The sequence below is a fragment of the Amblyraja radiata genome, chromosome 5 (assembly GCF_010909765.2).
Source record: "Amblyraja radiata isolate CabotCenter1 chromosome 5, sAmbRad1.1.pri, whole genome shotgun sequence".
In the NCBI taxonomy this organism is placed as follows: domain Eukaryota; kingdom Metazoa; phylum Chordata; class Chondrichthyes; order Rajiformes; family Rajidae; genus Amblyraja; species Amblyraja radiata.
Genome location: NC_045960.1, coordinates 21,815,421 through 21,832,501, shown reverse-complemented (window position 1 = coordinate 21,832,501; position 17,081 = coordinate 21,815,421). Strand labels below are relative to the sequence as shown.

The following is a 17,081-nucleotide window of genomic DNA, read 5'->3' as shown; positions in this document are numbered from 1 at the left end:
GATTGCTGTTGCAGTTCTCTGGTTCACTAATCCCATAATTTAAATACTACACTTGATAAGCCAAATTTACTCGAGCTGTTGGGACTAGGGATTGCAAAAAATGTTAAACCTACAAGAATTCCATTCCCTTTCTTTAAAGAACTCGTCCATCTTTATTGGACCACCCACTCACCAAAATCCATCCACCCACGCACCAAAATCCATCCACCCACCCATCCATCTAGGATAAATTATTACAAAGAAACATTGAGAACTGATGAATTATTTCAAGAATGTAATATCCATGAGTAACCAATGAAACAAATAATATAATAGGCTGTGGGTGCTGTGAATATTTGTAACACATATCGGCAATTGTTTCGCTGAACACCTCTGCTCAGTCCGCCTAAACATACATTTTTTCCCGGTTGCTAAACACTTTAATGCCTCCTCCCATTCCCATACAGATGTTTCTGGCCTGTGCGTCCTGAAGAGTGAGGCCCAATTCAAATTGGACGAACAGCACCTCATATTTTGCTTGGGCAGCTTACAACCCCGCAGTATGAATATTGACTTTAACTTCAAGTAACCCTGGCTTTCCCTCTCTCTCCATTCCTCCCCCATCCGAGTTCTCTGACCAGTCTGACTGTCCTCCTTATTAAATGTTATCTTTAATATAGACTGGGCATTCGTTTCGCTGAACATCTTCGCTCAGTCCGCCTGGACCTACCTGATCACCGGTTGCTAAACACTTTAATTCTCCATCCCATTCCGACACTGACTTTTCTGTCGTAGGTCTCCTCCATTGTCAGAGTGAGGCTAAACGCAAATTGGAGGAACAGCATCTCATATTTTGATTGGGCAGCTTACAGCCCAGTGGTATGAATATTGAATATTGATTTCTCTAACTTCAAGTAAGCCCGGCTTTCCCTCACTCTGGGCACCCACTTGCAAGCCAGATTCAGGTTACAGGTGAAACACAATATTCCCCCCAACACAAACAGTGACTGAATGAAGCAATAATCTCAAGCTACTGGGAATATCTTTGTGTAGGAATCTATTTTTGCAATGTGTTTTTAAGCACCATGTAATTGAATTTTGATAGTTTGTGAATAAGCTGCCAAAATGTTGTCAGGTTGAGAAATATATTCTGCACTCTGTATCTATTGTACTTGAATTTGACTTGATTGTGATTATGCATAGTATTATCTGATTGATGGGGACAATCTGTGAACTTGAGCACAGGGACAAGGAATAGCTTATGAACTCGAGGTTACAATTGTTAAGAACCTAGACAGAATAACAACCCCTTCTCGGATGAATGTAATGCCAACCAGCCCCCTTGGATCATGACCAATAAGGAAGGGACATTACATGGGGCAATTGTTCCTGAAACATTAAAAGGCTCCACAAGAATTGATAGGCTAACACATCCTAATCATCCTCTACAGATAAGAAAGCCTGTTTTTCAGTTCTTTGTTCTGTAAGATCTGTAGTTTTGTGCCATAGCTTTGCTTAGTACTTTGGCTCTGCTGATTTTTACTTTGTTATGATGTTGTGATGTTTGTAAACTGCAAATAAAGAAGCATTGTAACTTACTACCGGACCACAAGCAGTGTTCTATCACTAGCACTATTGCAGGTTACGATGTTCAACTTTGCATTTTAGTTGCAATATGTGGCAACATGTGACAATGATTTGATATAGAATGAGGCAGTGTTGGAAGCAATCAGCAGGTAAGTCGACAGTTGTAGTGGGGGAGGCAGACCATTTTGTCAAAATTTCAATTGAAGGGCTGAATCTTTACAGGCCCGACCTCCGACCTCCCCTTACTGATTATTGATCATGTTCCAACTGGTACATGCAGGAACACATGTAATCTTTAATTCCGGAGAATTGATGAAGCCACAGTTTAAAAGTCCTCGCTTTCCAAAAACACACCAACTGCTATAGAATCATACCAATTTACTAAACTTTTGACAAAACTAAAAGCACAATAATAAACCATACAAAAATGGTTAATTTCTTTAAAAAAATGAATAGCAAGATGTCCCCCTGTAAATGGCATTGGCCAATTAGGCTAATTCATCATTGATGTAAACGAATAATAAAAACGAGTAAAATCAGAAATTAAGATACACGTATAATTCTTTCACCGTACCAATTCATCAAAGATGTCCCTCTGGTGAACATGAATGGTGACAAGAGTTTCAAACTGGATTCTTTGAAACTTAGTCAGGTCGTGAGTTGTTTGACCGATCAACACGTTCAACAGCTCCAGGAACTTTTGATTAGTTGTTTGCATGATCTTTTTACTGTCTTTTGAACCTTTGATTGCATCCTCTGAGTCCCGTGTCCACAGTATCTGGATAGCTAGAATTCCCACCTGTAGGAATAAACAGACCGAGATCATATGTACACAAAATTTGAACCAGTGCAACCTTCAGTGTGATGTATATTGATTTGTAAAAAGTAAGTCAAGACATTTTTTATATAAAGATAAAATACCAATTTTAGCAACAGCAATAACTTGACCCCAATGAAACATGCCCACGATGTAGAAGACAGCAAAATATCGCTCGTATATACCTCATTGCAGCCTTTGAACTTTTTTTAGATTACACTTTCTCTGTAGCTGTTTCACTATATTCTGCACTCTATTTCCTTTTCGTGCTACCCAATGTACTCATGTATTGTATGATTTGCCTGGATAGCTCATTGTGGACCTTGCACTTTTTAAAATCTGCACTTTCTCTATAGTTGTAACGCTATATGCTATAACTATATTCTGCAATCTTTTTTCTCTATCATACTACCCGTTGTTCATGTGCAATGGCTTGATTGTATAGTATATTTTGACTGGACAACATGCAAACTAAGTTTTTCACTTTATCCCGGCACACATGACAATAATAAACCATTATCAATACCAAAAGCCAAAGGAAGGATGTAATTGCGTTGGAGAGAGTGCTGAGGAGATTTACCAGGATGTTGCCTCGGGTGAAGCATATCAATTATGAGGAGAGATTGGATGTGCTGTGTTTGTTTTCCTTGGAACAGAGGACACTGAGGGGGACTTGATGGAGGCAAACAAAATTACGAGAGGCGTAGGCAGGGTAGAAATTAAGAAACATTTCCCATGGCAAATGGGTCCACAACCAGAGGTTATTGGTTCAAAGTGAGGAGTAGGAACTTTAGAAGGGATCTGTGGAAGATTTTTTTTTAAACAGAGTGGTTACAATTTGGACCATACTGTTTGAGAAAACAGGTACTCAGACCACATTTAAAAAGCAGTTGGATAAGCACTTGAGTGGCTGAGAAACGGGAAAAAAACATATTAGGGTTGATAGCCCCATGATGGTTGGCATAGACATGTCCAAAGGGCCCAATTCTGTGCTTATGACTCTAGAACCGAGTTCTGAATGATAACATAGAAATCTGGTCTCAAACTCGGCTTAATAATAATAATAATAATACATTTTATTTATGGGCGCCTTTCAAGAGTCTCAAGGACACCTTACAAAAATTTAGCAGGTAGAGGAAAAACATGTAAGGGGAATGAAATAAATAGTCGAGACATGACTAGTACACAAAGTAAAGACAGAATACAATTCAAAACACAATATGAGGCAATTAGTGCACAGATGAAAAGGGAGGGGGACGTGGGGCTAAGGATAGGCAGAGGTGAAGAGATGGGTCTTGAGGCGGGACTGGAAGATGGTGAGGGACATGGAATTGCGGATCAGTTGGGGGAGGGAGTTCCAGAGCCTGGGAGCTGCCCTGGAGAAGGCTCTGTCCCCAAAACTGCGGAGGTTGGACTTGTGGATGGAGAGGAGACCGGCTGATGTGGATCTGAGGGACCGTGAGGGTTGGTAGGGGGAGAGGAGGTCAGTGAGATATGGGGGGGCCAGATGGTGGAGGGCTTTGTAGGTGAGGATCAGGATTTTGTAGGTGATCCGGTGGGAGATGAGAAGCCAGTGAAGTTGTTTGAGGACTGGAGTGATGTGATGCCAGGATTTGGTGTGGGTGATGAGTCGGGCGGCTGCGTTCTGGACCAGTTGGAGTCGGTTGATGTAGGTGGAGCTGATGCCAAGGAGAAGTGAGTTGCAATAGTCCAGTCGGGAGGAGATGAAGGCATGGATGAGTCTTTCAGCAGCGGGAGGTGTGAGAGAGGGTCTGAGTTTGGCAATGTTGCGGAGATGAAAGAAGGAGGTTTTAATGACATGGCGGAGGTGAGGCTCAAGGGAGAGGGTGGAATCAAAGATCACGCCAAGGTTGCGGGCCTTGGGAGATGGGGAGACAGTGGTGCCGTCGATGGTGAGAGTGGGGTTATTGATTTTACTGAGTGTGGCTTTGGAGCCTATGAGGAGGAATTCTGTCTTCGCTGTTGAGGCTTAGGGATTAATATTGCACCAAATTGAACAGTTTAATTCAGTTTCAGACATATTGCAAGAAGATGAATTAGGTGACTAGGATAAGAAATTGGCATTCCCAATGTTCAGCTTGTAAAATTTCCAGCCAAGCAAATTGGCATCTTATAAACAACAGGAGAGGTGATAACAGCTGGGCATTTTCAATATCTGTGGAAATGGAAACTCAGTTCCTGGAAAATATTTCAGGCAGTAGATGAAAAACAGGAGGGATCCAAGGGTAGTGAAACAGTCGCAGAAAGAAGCTCATCAAAGACAATTCTCCAGCTATGACTAAATAGATAAGAATGTGACCAGGTGAATATTATCACAACTCTTTAGAACAATGATGTTGAGATAATGGAGGACGGTTTGGTCAACTGTGTCAAAAGATGGAGGCAGGTTAAGAAGAAAAAGGAAACATTATTTTACAATCTCATAGGATGTCATTGGTGATTTGAACAGTTATGTGGATAGGAAAGGTTTAGAGAGATCTGTGTTAAAAGCAGCCAAATGAGATTGGCTTAGATAGGCATCTTGGTCACAATAGACAAGTTGGGCAAATGTGCTTGTTTCTGTGTGGTACTATTCTATAAATCTTGATACTGACTAGACCAACACCACTTCCGATAAACTTGGTGAGGAAGTAATGGGCCTGTCCCACTTATGGGCCTGTCCCACTTAGGCGACTCTTTAGGCGACTGCCAGGGACTAATTTTAATGGAATTCACCTACGACACCTGGTGACAGCCTACGACAACACCTACGTCAACCTACGACAACAAAATTCTCGCCATTGTCGGCGAAAAATGTTCAACATGTTGGAAAATTTTCTGCGACAGTGGCGACAATTTGGGCTGTCGAAGGTAGCCATAGGTGCAGTCGTAGGTTGTTGCCAAGTTAACATAGGTTGTCGCCTATGTTGACTTTGGTGAATTCCATTGTCCTAGTCGCTGGCAGTCGCCTAATAAATTGCCTAAGTGGGAGAGGCCCATAAGGTTAGAGAGGAAGTGGCAGTTTGCAAAATAAAAGTCAAGGGTTGTTTCTTTAAAGAGATGAAGGATGACAGCAGGTAAGGAGAGGCGCACAGTACATGCGTAAAAAGATTAACAATACTGACTAGTGTAATGATTTTGAAGAAATATTGCGAAGTCTGCATTTTAAAGTCAAGGGGGCAGAAATGGACAATGATTGTACAAATAGATTTGGAGATTCAAAGATAAAGGATTTCAACAATTGGCTTAGAGCAATTACACATAGAAGATCTAACCCTGGCTAACCCAGGCTATCAGTGATAACATGCATCTGAAGTACAAGACAATAATTGTATTGGATTACCTGGCCAGGAGCTTCATAAAGGAAAGATATTAGGTGGAAGTCTGGTTCACTGAAGCTGTAGTATGCTAATTTGATTACAGTGTGCAATGACAATTGCTGCATACGCAATAAGTCACTTAACCATAATTCCACAGGGCCCTTAGCAATCACGGGGGCAATCAACTAAACAACAAATCATTAAAAAAAATAGGGATATTAGACAGAAAATTGCAAATATGCAGACCTAAATCTCCAGTGTAGAAATACAGAGCAAGCTATCTCAAAATTATTTTCAAATGCTCTCAAATATGAAATATCTAGGTAACACAATATCCAATATCTAGGGTTAAAAAAAAAAAAAAATCTGAATGAACTCACTTGAATTTGTTCTTCCTCCCTGGAAATAACAGACAATATGCGATCATAATCCTTTGGATGGAATTCCACTTTATTTACATTATCAAATATTCCTGCTAAGTGGGCCTGAACAAAGCATAAAAAAAAATTATGACCCTTGAACAAAAGTGGGCCCAATTGCACTAAAAATACTGTACAACACTATATTAGGCTCATTTAGAACTGTACAGTGAAGCCTAGTTTTTAATCAAGGGCAGCACAGTAGTGTAGGTTGTGGAGCTGCTGCCACACAGTGCCAGAGACCCAAATTTGTATCTGAACTTGGTGCCATCTGTGTGGAGTTTGCACCTTGTGATCACATGGGTTTCCTTCCACATCCCAAAGACATGCAGGTTTCTAGTTAAATTGGCCACATAGAACTAGTGAATGGGTGGTTGATGATCGGCATGAACTCAGTGAGCTGAAGAGCCTGTTTCCATGCTGTATCTTTCAAATTCAAAGCAAAATAACACTGAACAAGGCAGGGTGGGTGGGCACTGAGAGTGGAGGAAACACAGTGGAGCAGCCAGTAGAGCACAATCGTCATTTGTCTGCTTGGATTCTGATGGAAAATTGTATGAGACAGGGCTTTTGAGGAATATACAGCAAGCATGTAAGACCTCAAGCAGGCAGTTAAATGTCATTGGAAAAATAGATTAAAGAAAACCCAAAGTTTTTTTATATGTACATTAGAAACAAGAGGGCAACTAGAGAGATGATAGGACTGCTCAAGGATAAAGGGGAGAATTCATATGGAGTCAGAGGATGATGGGAAGACCCTAAACTAGTACTTTATATCTATATTCATCAAGGAAAAGGCATGGAAGATAGTGATATCAGTGCAGGGTACACTAATATGCTGCAGCAGTTTGAGATCAAGAAGTGGTGTTGGTTTTCATGAAAAGTATTAAAGTGCAAAAATCTTCAATGCTGATGTGATCTTGATGTTGTCGAAGTAGCGATGAAATCTTCAAGTTGTTAGGAGTAAATATCACAAGCAATTTGTTGTGGGTCAGCAATATTGAATGGCCAAGAAAGCACACAAATTCCTTTACTTCCTTAGAAGTTCGTTATTAGGAAGTTCGGCATGTCCGCAATTACTCTCACCAACATTAACAGATGTGACATACAAGCATTTATTGGGATGCATTACAGCATGTTTGGGAACAGCTCCATACAAGACCACAATAAATTGCAGAGTTGTGGATGTAGCCCAGGCCATCACACAAACCAACCTCCCTGCCAATGACTCCATCAGAAAGGCCACCAGCATAATCAAAGTCCAATCTCACGCCGGCCACTCCCTCTTCTCCACTCTGCCATCAGGCAAGAGGTCTAGAAGTTTGAAAAGGAATATCTCATCTCCAGATTCAGGGCTCTTCCCAGCAGTTATCAGACAACTGAACCATCCTATCACTAACTGGAGAGCGGTCCTGACCTCCCATCTAATTCATTAGAGACCTTCGGACTATCTTCAATTGGAGTTTACCTTGCGCTAAACGTTATTCCCTTTATCTTGATTTGTACACTGTGAACAGCTTGATTGTAACGTATAGTCTTTTCACTGAATGGATAGCATACAACAAAAATGCTTTTCACTATACCTGAGTACACGTGACAATAATAAACTAAACTAAAGCTGGGGACTCAATAAGGCCGACCTCAATACAATGCTGTCAATATACTATCAGTTTGTCTTCTGGCCAACAAGAGGCCTAAACACCCGTGATCACTGCTACATAACCATCAAAAATGCAAACTGCTGCATTCCCAGACTGCACTTTGGTAAATCTGATTACCTGCCCGTGCTTCTACTCCCTGTTTACAAACAGAAACTGAAGCAAGAGGATCTGGTGCAGAAACTCGTGCAGTGCTGGTCTGAGGAAACAGATGACACGCTTCCAGGCTGCTTTGATTCATTGGACTGGTCCATATTCAAGGAATCTTTGCCTAAACTGGATGAATATGCTATTGCTGTCACAAAGTTTAGCAACAAATGTGTAGAGGACTGTGTGTTCTAAAGAAGATGATACTTGTATTCCCCAATCAGATACCATGGATGAATCCTGAGGTTCACTCCCAGATGAAGTCTAGGTCTGCAGTATTCAACACAAATAATGTAAGTGGTACAGGAAATCTATCTATGACCTTTGCAGAGCCACTAAGAATGCCAAGAGGGAATTCTGGACAAATCTGGACTCCCAAGGCAATGACACGGATGCCCGTAGTTTGTGGCAAGGCTTGCACACTATAACGGGCTGCAAAGCGAAGGCATGTAGTATTGCTGGCAACAATAGGTCCCTCTCCGATGAACTCAATGCATGTACATCCGCTTTGAAGAGAAGGTCAGTGGTGGAATGCCACCCGCTCCATAGATGTACCTGTACCAACGGTTACCGAGGCAGATGAAAGATTGACTTTTCTGAGAGTGAAACGGAAAGCATCTGGTCCCGATGGAGTTCCTTGCACAGGACCTGTGTGGATCAGCTGGCAGAGATATCCACAGACAATTCACATTATATAGACAACAAGGACTCTTACGTTAGACTCCTGTTTATCGATTATCCCCATCCAAACACATCTCCAAACTCCAGGACCAAGGAATCAGCTCCCGGTCTGCCTCTGAATCCTCGACTTTCTGACCAACAGACCTCAATTATTGAGGATAGGGGAGAACATCTCATCCGAAATAACTCTCAATACTGGTGCCCCGCAAGGATGCATTCTCGGTCCCCTACTACTCCCTTTACACTCACGACTGTATGGCTAAATTCGGCTCTATGCCCTATACATGTTTGCAGGCGACACCGCTGTGGTGCACCAAATCACGAATAATGATGAGACCGAGTACAGGAAGGAGATAGAGAATTCCTCCATGTCAGCAAGATGAAGGAGCTTGTTATTGACTTCAGGAAGCATGGTGGAGTACATGCCCCAATGGTGCTGATGTGGAAATGGATGAGAGTTTCCGGTTTCATCCGGTACATTAATAGTACCGATGATCTGTTGTGGACCAACCACATTGATACAACAGCCACATCAATGCCTTTATTTCCTGAGGAGACTGAGGAAATGCAACATGTCTCCAATGACTCTTGCAAAGTTCAACAATTGCACCATAGAAAGTATTATGTCGGGTTGCGTCACAGTTTGATTTGGGAATAGCTCTGCCCAAGAATGCAAGACATTGCAGAGTAGTAGATGTAGTCCTGTTCATCACACAGACAAGATTTCCAACCATTGACTTCATCTACACTTCATGCTGCTTTGGAAAAGCAGCCAACATTATCAATGAACAAGGGTCATGAACGAAAATGTCACCTAATCATGTTCTCCAGGGAAGCTGCCTGACCCACTGAGTTACTCCAGTACTTTGTGTCCTTTTTTGTAAATCAGCATCTACAGTTCCTCATTTCAACATAATCAATGTCTTGTCCCACGCTGAACTTTCCTTCCTCTCTCCGTTCACATCTGGCAGAAGGTACATAAGCCTAAAAGCACGCACCGCCAGATTCAGAAACAGCTTATTTTCCTCAGTTATCAGGCTTCCAAATGATCCTTAAATAAGCGAGGGTACTGTTGAATTCACCTCTACCCTATCGAGGACATTGGACTTTGTCTAAGGAACTGATGAGCTACGTCGTGCTACAATGCTGTGAACTATATTATGCACTCTGTATCTTCCCCTTTGCTCAATCTATTGTACTTGAGTTTGAACTGACCGTATCTATGTATGTAAAATCTGATCTATTTGGACAGCATGCACAACAAAGCCTTTCATTGTACCTCAGGACATGTAACAATAATAAACCTAAACCTTTCATTACTTAAAATACAGTTATACTTAGGACATATTTGGCACAGAGGTGACATGCAGCCAAGTATGCTGCAGTAGATTTTATGCTCTGCAGAAGACTACTTCAATGCTATTTATCTTTAATTGGCCTTCCAGCATACATTTCCCATTCATGTGACCATCTGATTTCCTTTTGAAATTGTGTGAACTATTTGCCTCAATAATTTCTGTGGTTGTGAATTCCACAGCGTCTCTGAGAAAATACGTTTCTCCTTATATTTCTATTAGATGCAAAAGTGACTTGCATTTATGACCCCCCCAGTTTTAGATTATTTTCCCCAGAAGTATTTTCTTCAGTGTGACTAAGTTAATTCTATTCATCTTTTTAAATCCCCCTATTTGAACACTTCCAAGCCTTTGCTTGCCTAAAGAAAACTGTCTGAATTGATTCATTCTTTTCTAAACTCCTTCTGGTGATGCTATGTCTTTTTTTATCATTATGGAGACCAAATTATGTGCTACACTGTACAAATTTCATAAATGTTTGACATAATTTCAGTCCTATGAATGTTGTGCGCCCAGAATGAAATAAATCCCAGAGCTTAATTAACACATTTTATTGATTTGCTAACTCGCAATACAACTTTTTAAAGGCTATTTTTATTTTCCTTAAGTGGCTTACCTCACGTTTATCTATTATAAAGATTAGGAAGAATTTGAAGGTTTTGGATTGGTGCAATAAAAGAGTTATAAGTAGAGCCAGGATTTTGCCATAAATGTCATGTGCCTTTTCATGCCTTTTTTGATGATTTCACCAGGATAATGCCAGAACAGAGGGGCCAGACATACCCCCATCCACATAAACGGGACTGAGGTGGAGTGCGTCTCCAACTACAAATTCCTCGGAGTACACATCTCAGAGGATCTGTCCTGGTCCTTCAATACCACCAAATTGATCAAAAAGGCGCAGCAGCGCTTTTACTTTCTGAGGAGGCTCAAGAAAGCTCACCTGTCCCCCCAGATCCTGTCCAACTTTTACCGCTGTACCATCGAAAGCATCCTGACCACCTGCTTCACGGTATGGTACAGCAGCTGCACCACAGCTGACAGGAAGGCACTGCAACGGGTGGTGAAAACCGCTCAGCACATCATCGGTGCCCCGCTCCCTGCCATGGATGCCCTCCACCGAAAACGGTGTCTGAGACGGGCCGGGAAAATCATCAAGGACCCCTCTCACCCTAACCATGGACTGTTTGCCCTCCTCCCATCAGGGAGGCGGTGCAGGAGCCTCAGGTCTCGCACAAGCAGGCTGAGGAACAGCTTTTTCAACAACACCAGTACACTGCTGAACTCGGAGTCCCGAGGCTAGCCATCCTTAGACTCTCCCACTTGTATACAGTTATCTGCCTATGTATCAGTTTTAATTCATCCACAATCCACACATTGTTAACCAGTATTTTTTTAACTTTTATTGTATGCCAACTTTGTATTTTTATTTTTACTTCTACTATCTTGCACTATGACTATGACCAGCGCTAAACTGCATTTTTGTTGTACCTATACTTGTATTTGTGCAATGACAATAAAGTTGAATTGAATTGAATTGAATTTTCATGATCGAGTGCCTAAATCAGCCTTTATTTGCCATTTTGCTAAAAAGTCGTGCTATTTTCTCTAGTTGTACCGTGATTACAATGACGTTTTCTATGTTAACACGTTAATATTAATGTTATTATTAACGTGTTAACATACTATAACTTATTAGAAAACTTCCACCACCGGGGCAATACGGGGGGTGCCACCATCGGTCATTCATTCGTTTGTGCCGCTGCCCGCTGGTGTGCCGCTACCCGCTGGTTCAATTTTCTCCAAGATCTATTTAAGAAAGAACTACAGATGCTGGAAAAATCGAAGGTAGACACAAAATGCTGGAGAAACTCAGCGAGTGAGGCAGCATCTAACGAGAGAACGAATAGGCGACGTTCCATGTTGAGACCCTTCTTCAGACCGATGTGGGGAGGGGGGGGGGGGCGGGAAAAATAAAGTTAGAGGCGGACTCAGTAGGACTAGAAGGAGAGCTGGGAGAAGACAAGGGATATCTAAAACTAGAGAAGTCATTGTTGATACCGCTGGGGTGTAGACTACCCACGCGAAATACCCAAGCTTGTCTCCTCACTACATTTACTGCTGGCTCCAGTCGCAAATCTGAGTTTTCGAGTGATCTGTGCAAGGCATTCATTGATGCTGGAATTCCACTGTGGAAATTGGAAAACAAATCTCTCAGAGGTTTTTTAGAGAAATACACAGAGGAACATATACCAAGCGAGTCATCATTATAGAAAAATTATGTTGACATCAACTTCAACATTGTTTTCCAGAAAATTAGAGATGAAGTTGCATACAAAAATATGAATTCCAATAGGCAAGGCAACCGATGCTGTGGGGAGATATGTTGCCAATGTGGCCATCGGTACACTGGACGCAGGTCAACCATCAAAGGAGTATTTGTTGACATCGGAAGTATTGGGGAAGTCAAACAGCTCAACAATTGCTCAGTTGTTTACATCTTCACTTGCTGTATTTTGGCCAGAAGGTATAAACCACGAGAATGTACTTCTGTTTGTGACTTAGTTTTATTCCCCAAAATGTTGCATTTGACATGCTTAGCTCAAGGACTTCATAAAATTGCCAAGCACAGAAGTAGCTTGTTTCCAAATGTCGATCACCTAGTTTCCAATGTCAAGAAAATCTTCCTCAAAGTACCGTCATGTGTGCAAGGAAATGGCACACGAGATTCCGCTACCTCCTCAGCCTGTTTTGACGAAGTAGGGTACATGGCTCTCTGCTGTACTCTACTATGCTGCAAATTTTGAAAAGGTAAAATAAATCGTCAACTGTTTTGAAGAAGATGAATCTGCTGCAGTCAGGTTCATCAGTGAAATCATGCAGAAAAAGTCCCTCCACAGCGATCTTGTGTTTATTGCTTCCAATTTTGCAAACTTTCCACAAGCTATCACTTCCCTTGAGAAACGTGGTGAAACATTAGTGAATAACTTGCAGGTTTTCAACTAAGTAACTGATGATATTCGTAAAATTCCTGGCGATATAGGTAAAGACATACAAGGAAAATGTGAGAGAGTAATTTTAGCTAACAATGATCTTGAAGAAATACAAAACATAGCGAAAGTTCTCAAAGGTAGTTGTAATGCACAAGACATTGACATGAATATAGAGTCTGTAGCTTGTTTTGGGTATGCACCAGTGACCTCAGCTGGGGTAGAAAGAAGTTTTTCACAACTGAAGCATATTCTGTCTGACAGACGGCATCGTTTAACACCAGATAATTTGAAAAAAATGCTAGTAATTATGTGCAACCAGGCAACTTTGGTCATTTAGTGTAGTATACCTTTATATTATTATTTTTAACCATATTTTGGTGGAAATAAATGCCTTTTTTTGTCAATAAATGTATTTTTCGTGCCTTTTTGTAATTTAATATGCCTTTTGCCTCCCTATTTCAGAGTTCTTTAGTGCCTAAACATCCTGGCTGTAGTTATAAGACATGAAAAATGTCAGTGGTAAAGTTAGGTAGTAGAAGCAGGAGGTGCTTCTCAATCCTTCCAGCTTCTCCCCGAGGCAAAGGAGATTGAGAGGAGATTTGTTACTGGTATGCTAGATCATGATTGCTTTGTATGTGATGATAAAGACAAACTGCTCCCATTAGTGATTCGTTCAAATATCGGGGGAGCAAAAATACAAAATGATGGGCAAAAGGAACAGTATGACAATCCATTCTATAAGTTTTCTCATGCATTCAATCTCTATGTTATACCCCAAGGTGATAATTGTGAATTTTTAGAGTTTTGAGGTTTGTTTTAAAGTTAAATATAACAGCACAAGGAGAAGACTTTAAAGGGCTAGTGGTTTTTTTAAAAATTATTAATCATAATGTTTATATTTGTTGTCTGACCCATCCTAGATGATCACCAAAGTATTTTAGAAGCCACATAAAAAAATAATACAGATCCACCACCGATCTTCCAGCAAATACTGGTCTGGCACCTCCTTTAATTCGTACAGAAGTACGAGAACACACTTAAACCCCCACCGCCTACCCCACCCGGCAGACACCCCGAAAATGCAGCGCCAGAGTCGGCTGATCTGCTCCCATAGCTGACATCCGCGGCCGATGGGCAGGTCGAGTTTACCGGCTGCGGCCAGGGCTTTGGAACTCCGGCTCAGCTGATCCGTTGCCATAGCCAACATTTGTGCCCGGCCAGTATCTTGGCCCCCTAAGACCCTGACCTCTGTTGGTCTGGCAAAACAAATAATATGGCAAGGCTTTGAAACCAAGGGTGCTGGAAAATCGGTGGTGACCTGTACATCCATTTTTTTGCTGCATCTGATTTTTTTGCCTTTAGCACAAAAAACAAAATGCTTAAACAGACCTGAATGGTGTGCGAATCACTGGCCTGTCCAAGGATTTCCAATAATGCTGGATCAGAAACAAAAAAAAATCGTGGAAATAGCAATCGTTTTTTTTCCAGGTATCTGTAAAATAATAATGTAAAAACAGAAAATAAAAACATGAGGACATTTCCAAGGAAAATCTGTGGACCACATGCCAGTTTTTATTGTTTTATTATGATTGACAGCAGATCTCCAGTGGATTTGTTATTAACAGGGGATGTACTCAGCATAATACTTACATATTAAAGTTTAGGCTGGTCAGAAATTATAAATGCTATTAATGTTAGAGAATAAAGTACAGATGAAAGTTAAACATTCTTGTCAGCACAATACAATACAATACAATACAATTTATTGTCATTAAATGTCAAGCACACTATATTTGTTAATATTTCTACAGTTACTTCTGCTATCATGCACATACCCATACTGCAAGTTGAATATAATACAATTGATGAATGATGAAACACTATTTGCATTAGTCAGATTGAATTGGTTTTTACATGATTTCGACTGGGAACTTGAGAACTATTTAAAGGTTATTGACAAACAGAAAGAACCTCTTGTACCATTCTGAACAGTGCCTCCAATGCGCAGGCGTGCCAGCCTCCCATCTGGCCGGGAACCTCACGGGTGCGCACCTGCGCAGTAGATTGGATACACCCATCCAATTGGTGGATGGTAACGTGGGGCTTGTGGGACCTGGGACAAGGCATGCTCCACAGCTTGCCGCAGGGAGCCAATGAAGAGGGCCTTACTCAGATCCAACCTCCCCAATCACCACTGATCCAGACAATGCTGGAACAAGAGCTACCTCCAGAGAGCGTCAACGTTTGCCAGCGGTCGTCAACGTGCAGTTCCCAACCAACAACCCATCAGTCCTCAAGGATGTGCCATCGCCGTGGGGAAAGCCATGTTAGGTGGTCAGCAAAGGATGATATGCCAGTTCTGCAAAAAGGTAGGGCATCTTAAGAAGGTGTGTTTTACCAAGAAACGCACCATGGGAAAACAACAAAATTCAGCCATCAACCTCACATGGAAACGTCCGGTCAGAAGATTCAAATACTGTTTAACTTCCCTACGTTGTTAAATTCACAGTTGATAACCAACCTAAGAAATTTGAGCTTGATACTTGGTTAGTTGGCACCTTGGCAAGTGAATCGTCTTTACGCCATTTCCTCCACTACAACCTCCCATTTCAGTGTTCTGCAGCTATACCGGAGAAAGCGCCAACGTTCGTGGTGTCTTCACAGCTGAAATGGTCCATCGTGGTGAGCTGTTCCACTTGCCTGTACATGTTGTTAGATGAGGTCAACAGCCTAATTTGCTGGGCAGAAATTGAATTAAGAGCATGCTGTGGCGGTCCCTGTGGGGTAGGCCACTCCTTGGATCATCCCCCTCGCCGATTGAGGGACAGGGGCGTTGGTCTGCCACGGGGTTTCCAGACGACTCCCGAGGGGTGGAGATAAGGGTGTCGGTTGTGTGTTCTCGTACGAGTACTATTAAAAAGCTTCTTTTGAATCCGCCTGGTGTCCGGTCTTTTCCTGACCTCGACCAGGCCACTACACTGGTGACCCCGCGTCGTTCATCACGCATCGTGATGGAGAATAATGCCGTTGCGTTGAAGCTCCCAACTCTATGGACCGAAGAACCCGAAACCTGGTTCCAGCTGGCAGAGGCACAGTTTGCTGTGAGAGGTATCACGCAGGACGAGACTAAATATTATTATGTGGTTGGCTCGTTTGACCAACTAACTGCGAGGCGAGTTAAGCCTTTCCTCAGGGCCCCCCCGGTAGCGAACAAATATAATGGCCTTAAAGCATTTCTCATCAGGAGGTTTGGCCTGGGTGACGCCGAGCGGGCAGCTCGCATTTTCAGAATGGACGGCCTGGGCGACCGCAAGCCGTCTGCCCTCCTGGAAGACATGCTCACCCTAATGGGGGACCATGAGCCGTGTTTTTTATTTAAATATGCTTACCTGCAGCAGCTGCCTCCCGACATTCGCATGCAGCTCGCCAGGGATCCGTTTACCGACATGCAGGCGCTGGGTGAACAAGCCGACGAGCTGTGGAATTCTCACCATCACAACCTGGAAGCAGTGGACGTCCTTCCCGAGGCGTTTGGAGACTCAGAGCAGGTCGGGACCGCTATCCACCGCGTCTCCGCTGCTCCCAGTCGGCCCCCGCGGCAAAATCCGGCGGCCATTGTGCATTCCACAGCAGGCACGTCCTTCCAGCACGGTCAGCCTGCAGTTCAAACCAATGCCAGCAGAGGTCGCCGACGCCCAAACCAGCCTAATTCGCCTGCAGTTCAACCAGACGCCAGCAAAGTTGGTTGGTGTTATTACCATCGCCGCTGGGGAGCTGCAGCCAGGCTTTGTCGACCACCCTGTTCGTTCTCGGGAAACTGAAGGGCCGGTCGTCAGTGATTCCTTCGGCGGCCGGCACGATTCATCGCGTTTTCGCTTGGGACCGCCGCAGTGGGGGACGTTTCCTCGTCGACACTGGTGCGGAAGTGAGTGTTCTGCCTCCCTCCATTGCCGACATCCGTGCGGGCAAACAAGGCCCCCTCCTCACCGCGGCGAACGGGAGTGCTATTCGCACCTACGGGTTTCGCACCATCCCGCTCAACTTTGGCCGCAACTCGTTTTCGTGGAGGTTCGTCATTGCAGACGTTTCCCAGCCGCTGCTGGGCGCCGACTTCCTTCAAGCCCA

At 42.9% G+C, this 17,081-nt stretch overlaps 1 protein-coding gene across 1 annotated transcript in view; it reads right to left on the bottom strand.

The window, feature by feature from the left end:
- The window catches only part of LOC116973727 (dynein heavy chain 8, axonemal-like), a 622,328-nt gene that overhangs the window by 284,530 nt on the left and 320,717 nt on the right, over nucleotides 1-17,081 (bottom strand). The window contains 4 exon segments of the mRNA XM_033022036.1: nucleotides 2,141-2,365; nucleotides 5,727-5,888; nucleotides 6,084-6,188; nucleotides 14,346-14,448. Of these exon segments, the coding sequence (XP_032877927.1) occupies nucleotides 2,141-2,365; nucleotides 5,727-5,888; nucleotides 6,084-6,188; nucleotides 14,346-14,448 (595 nt within the window).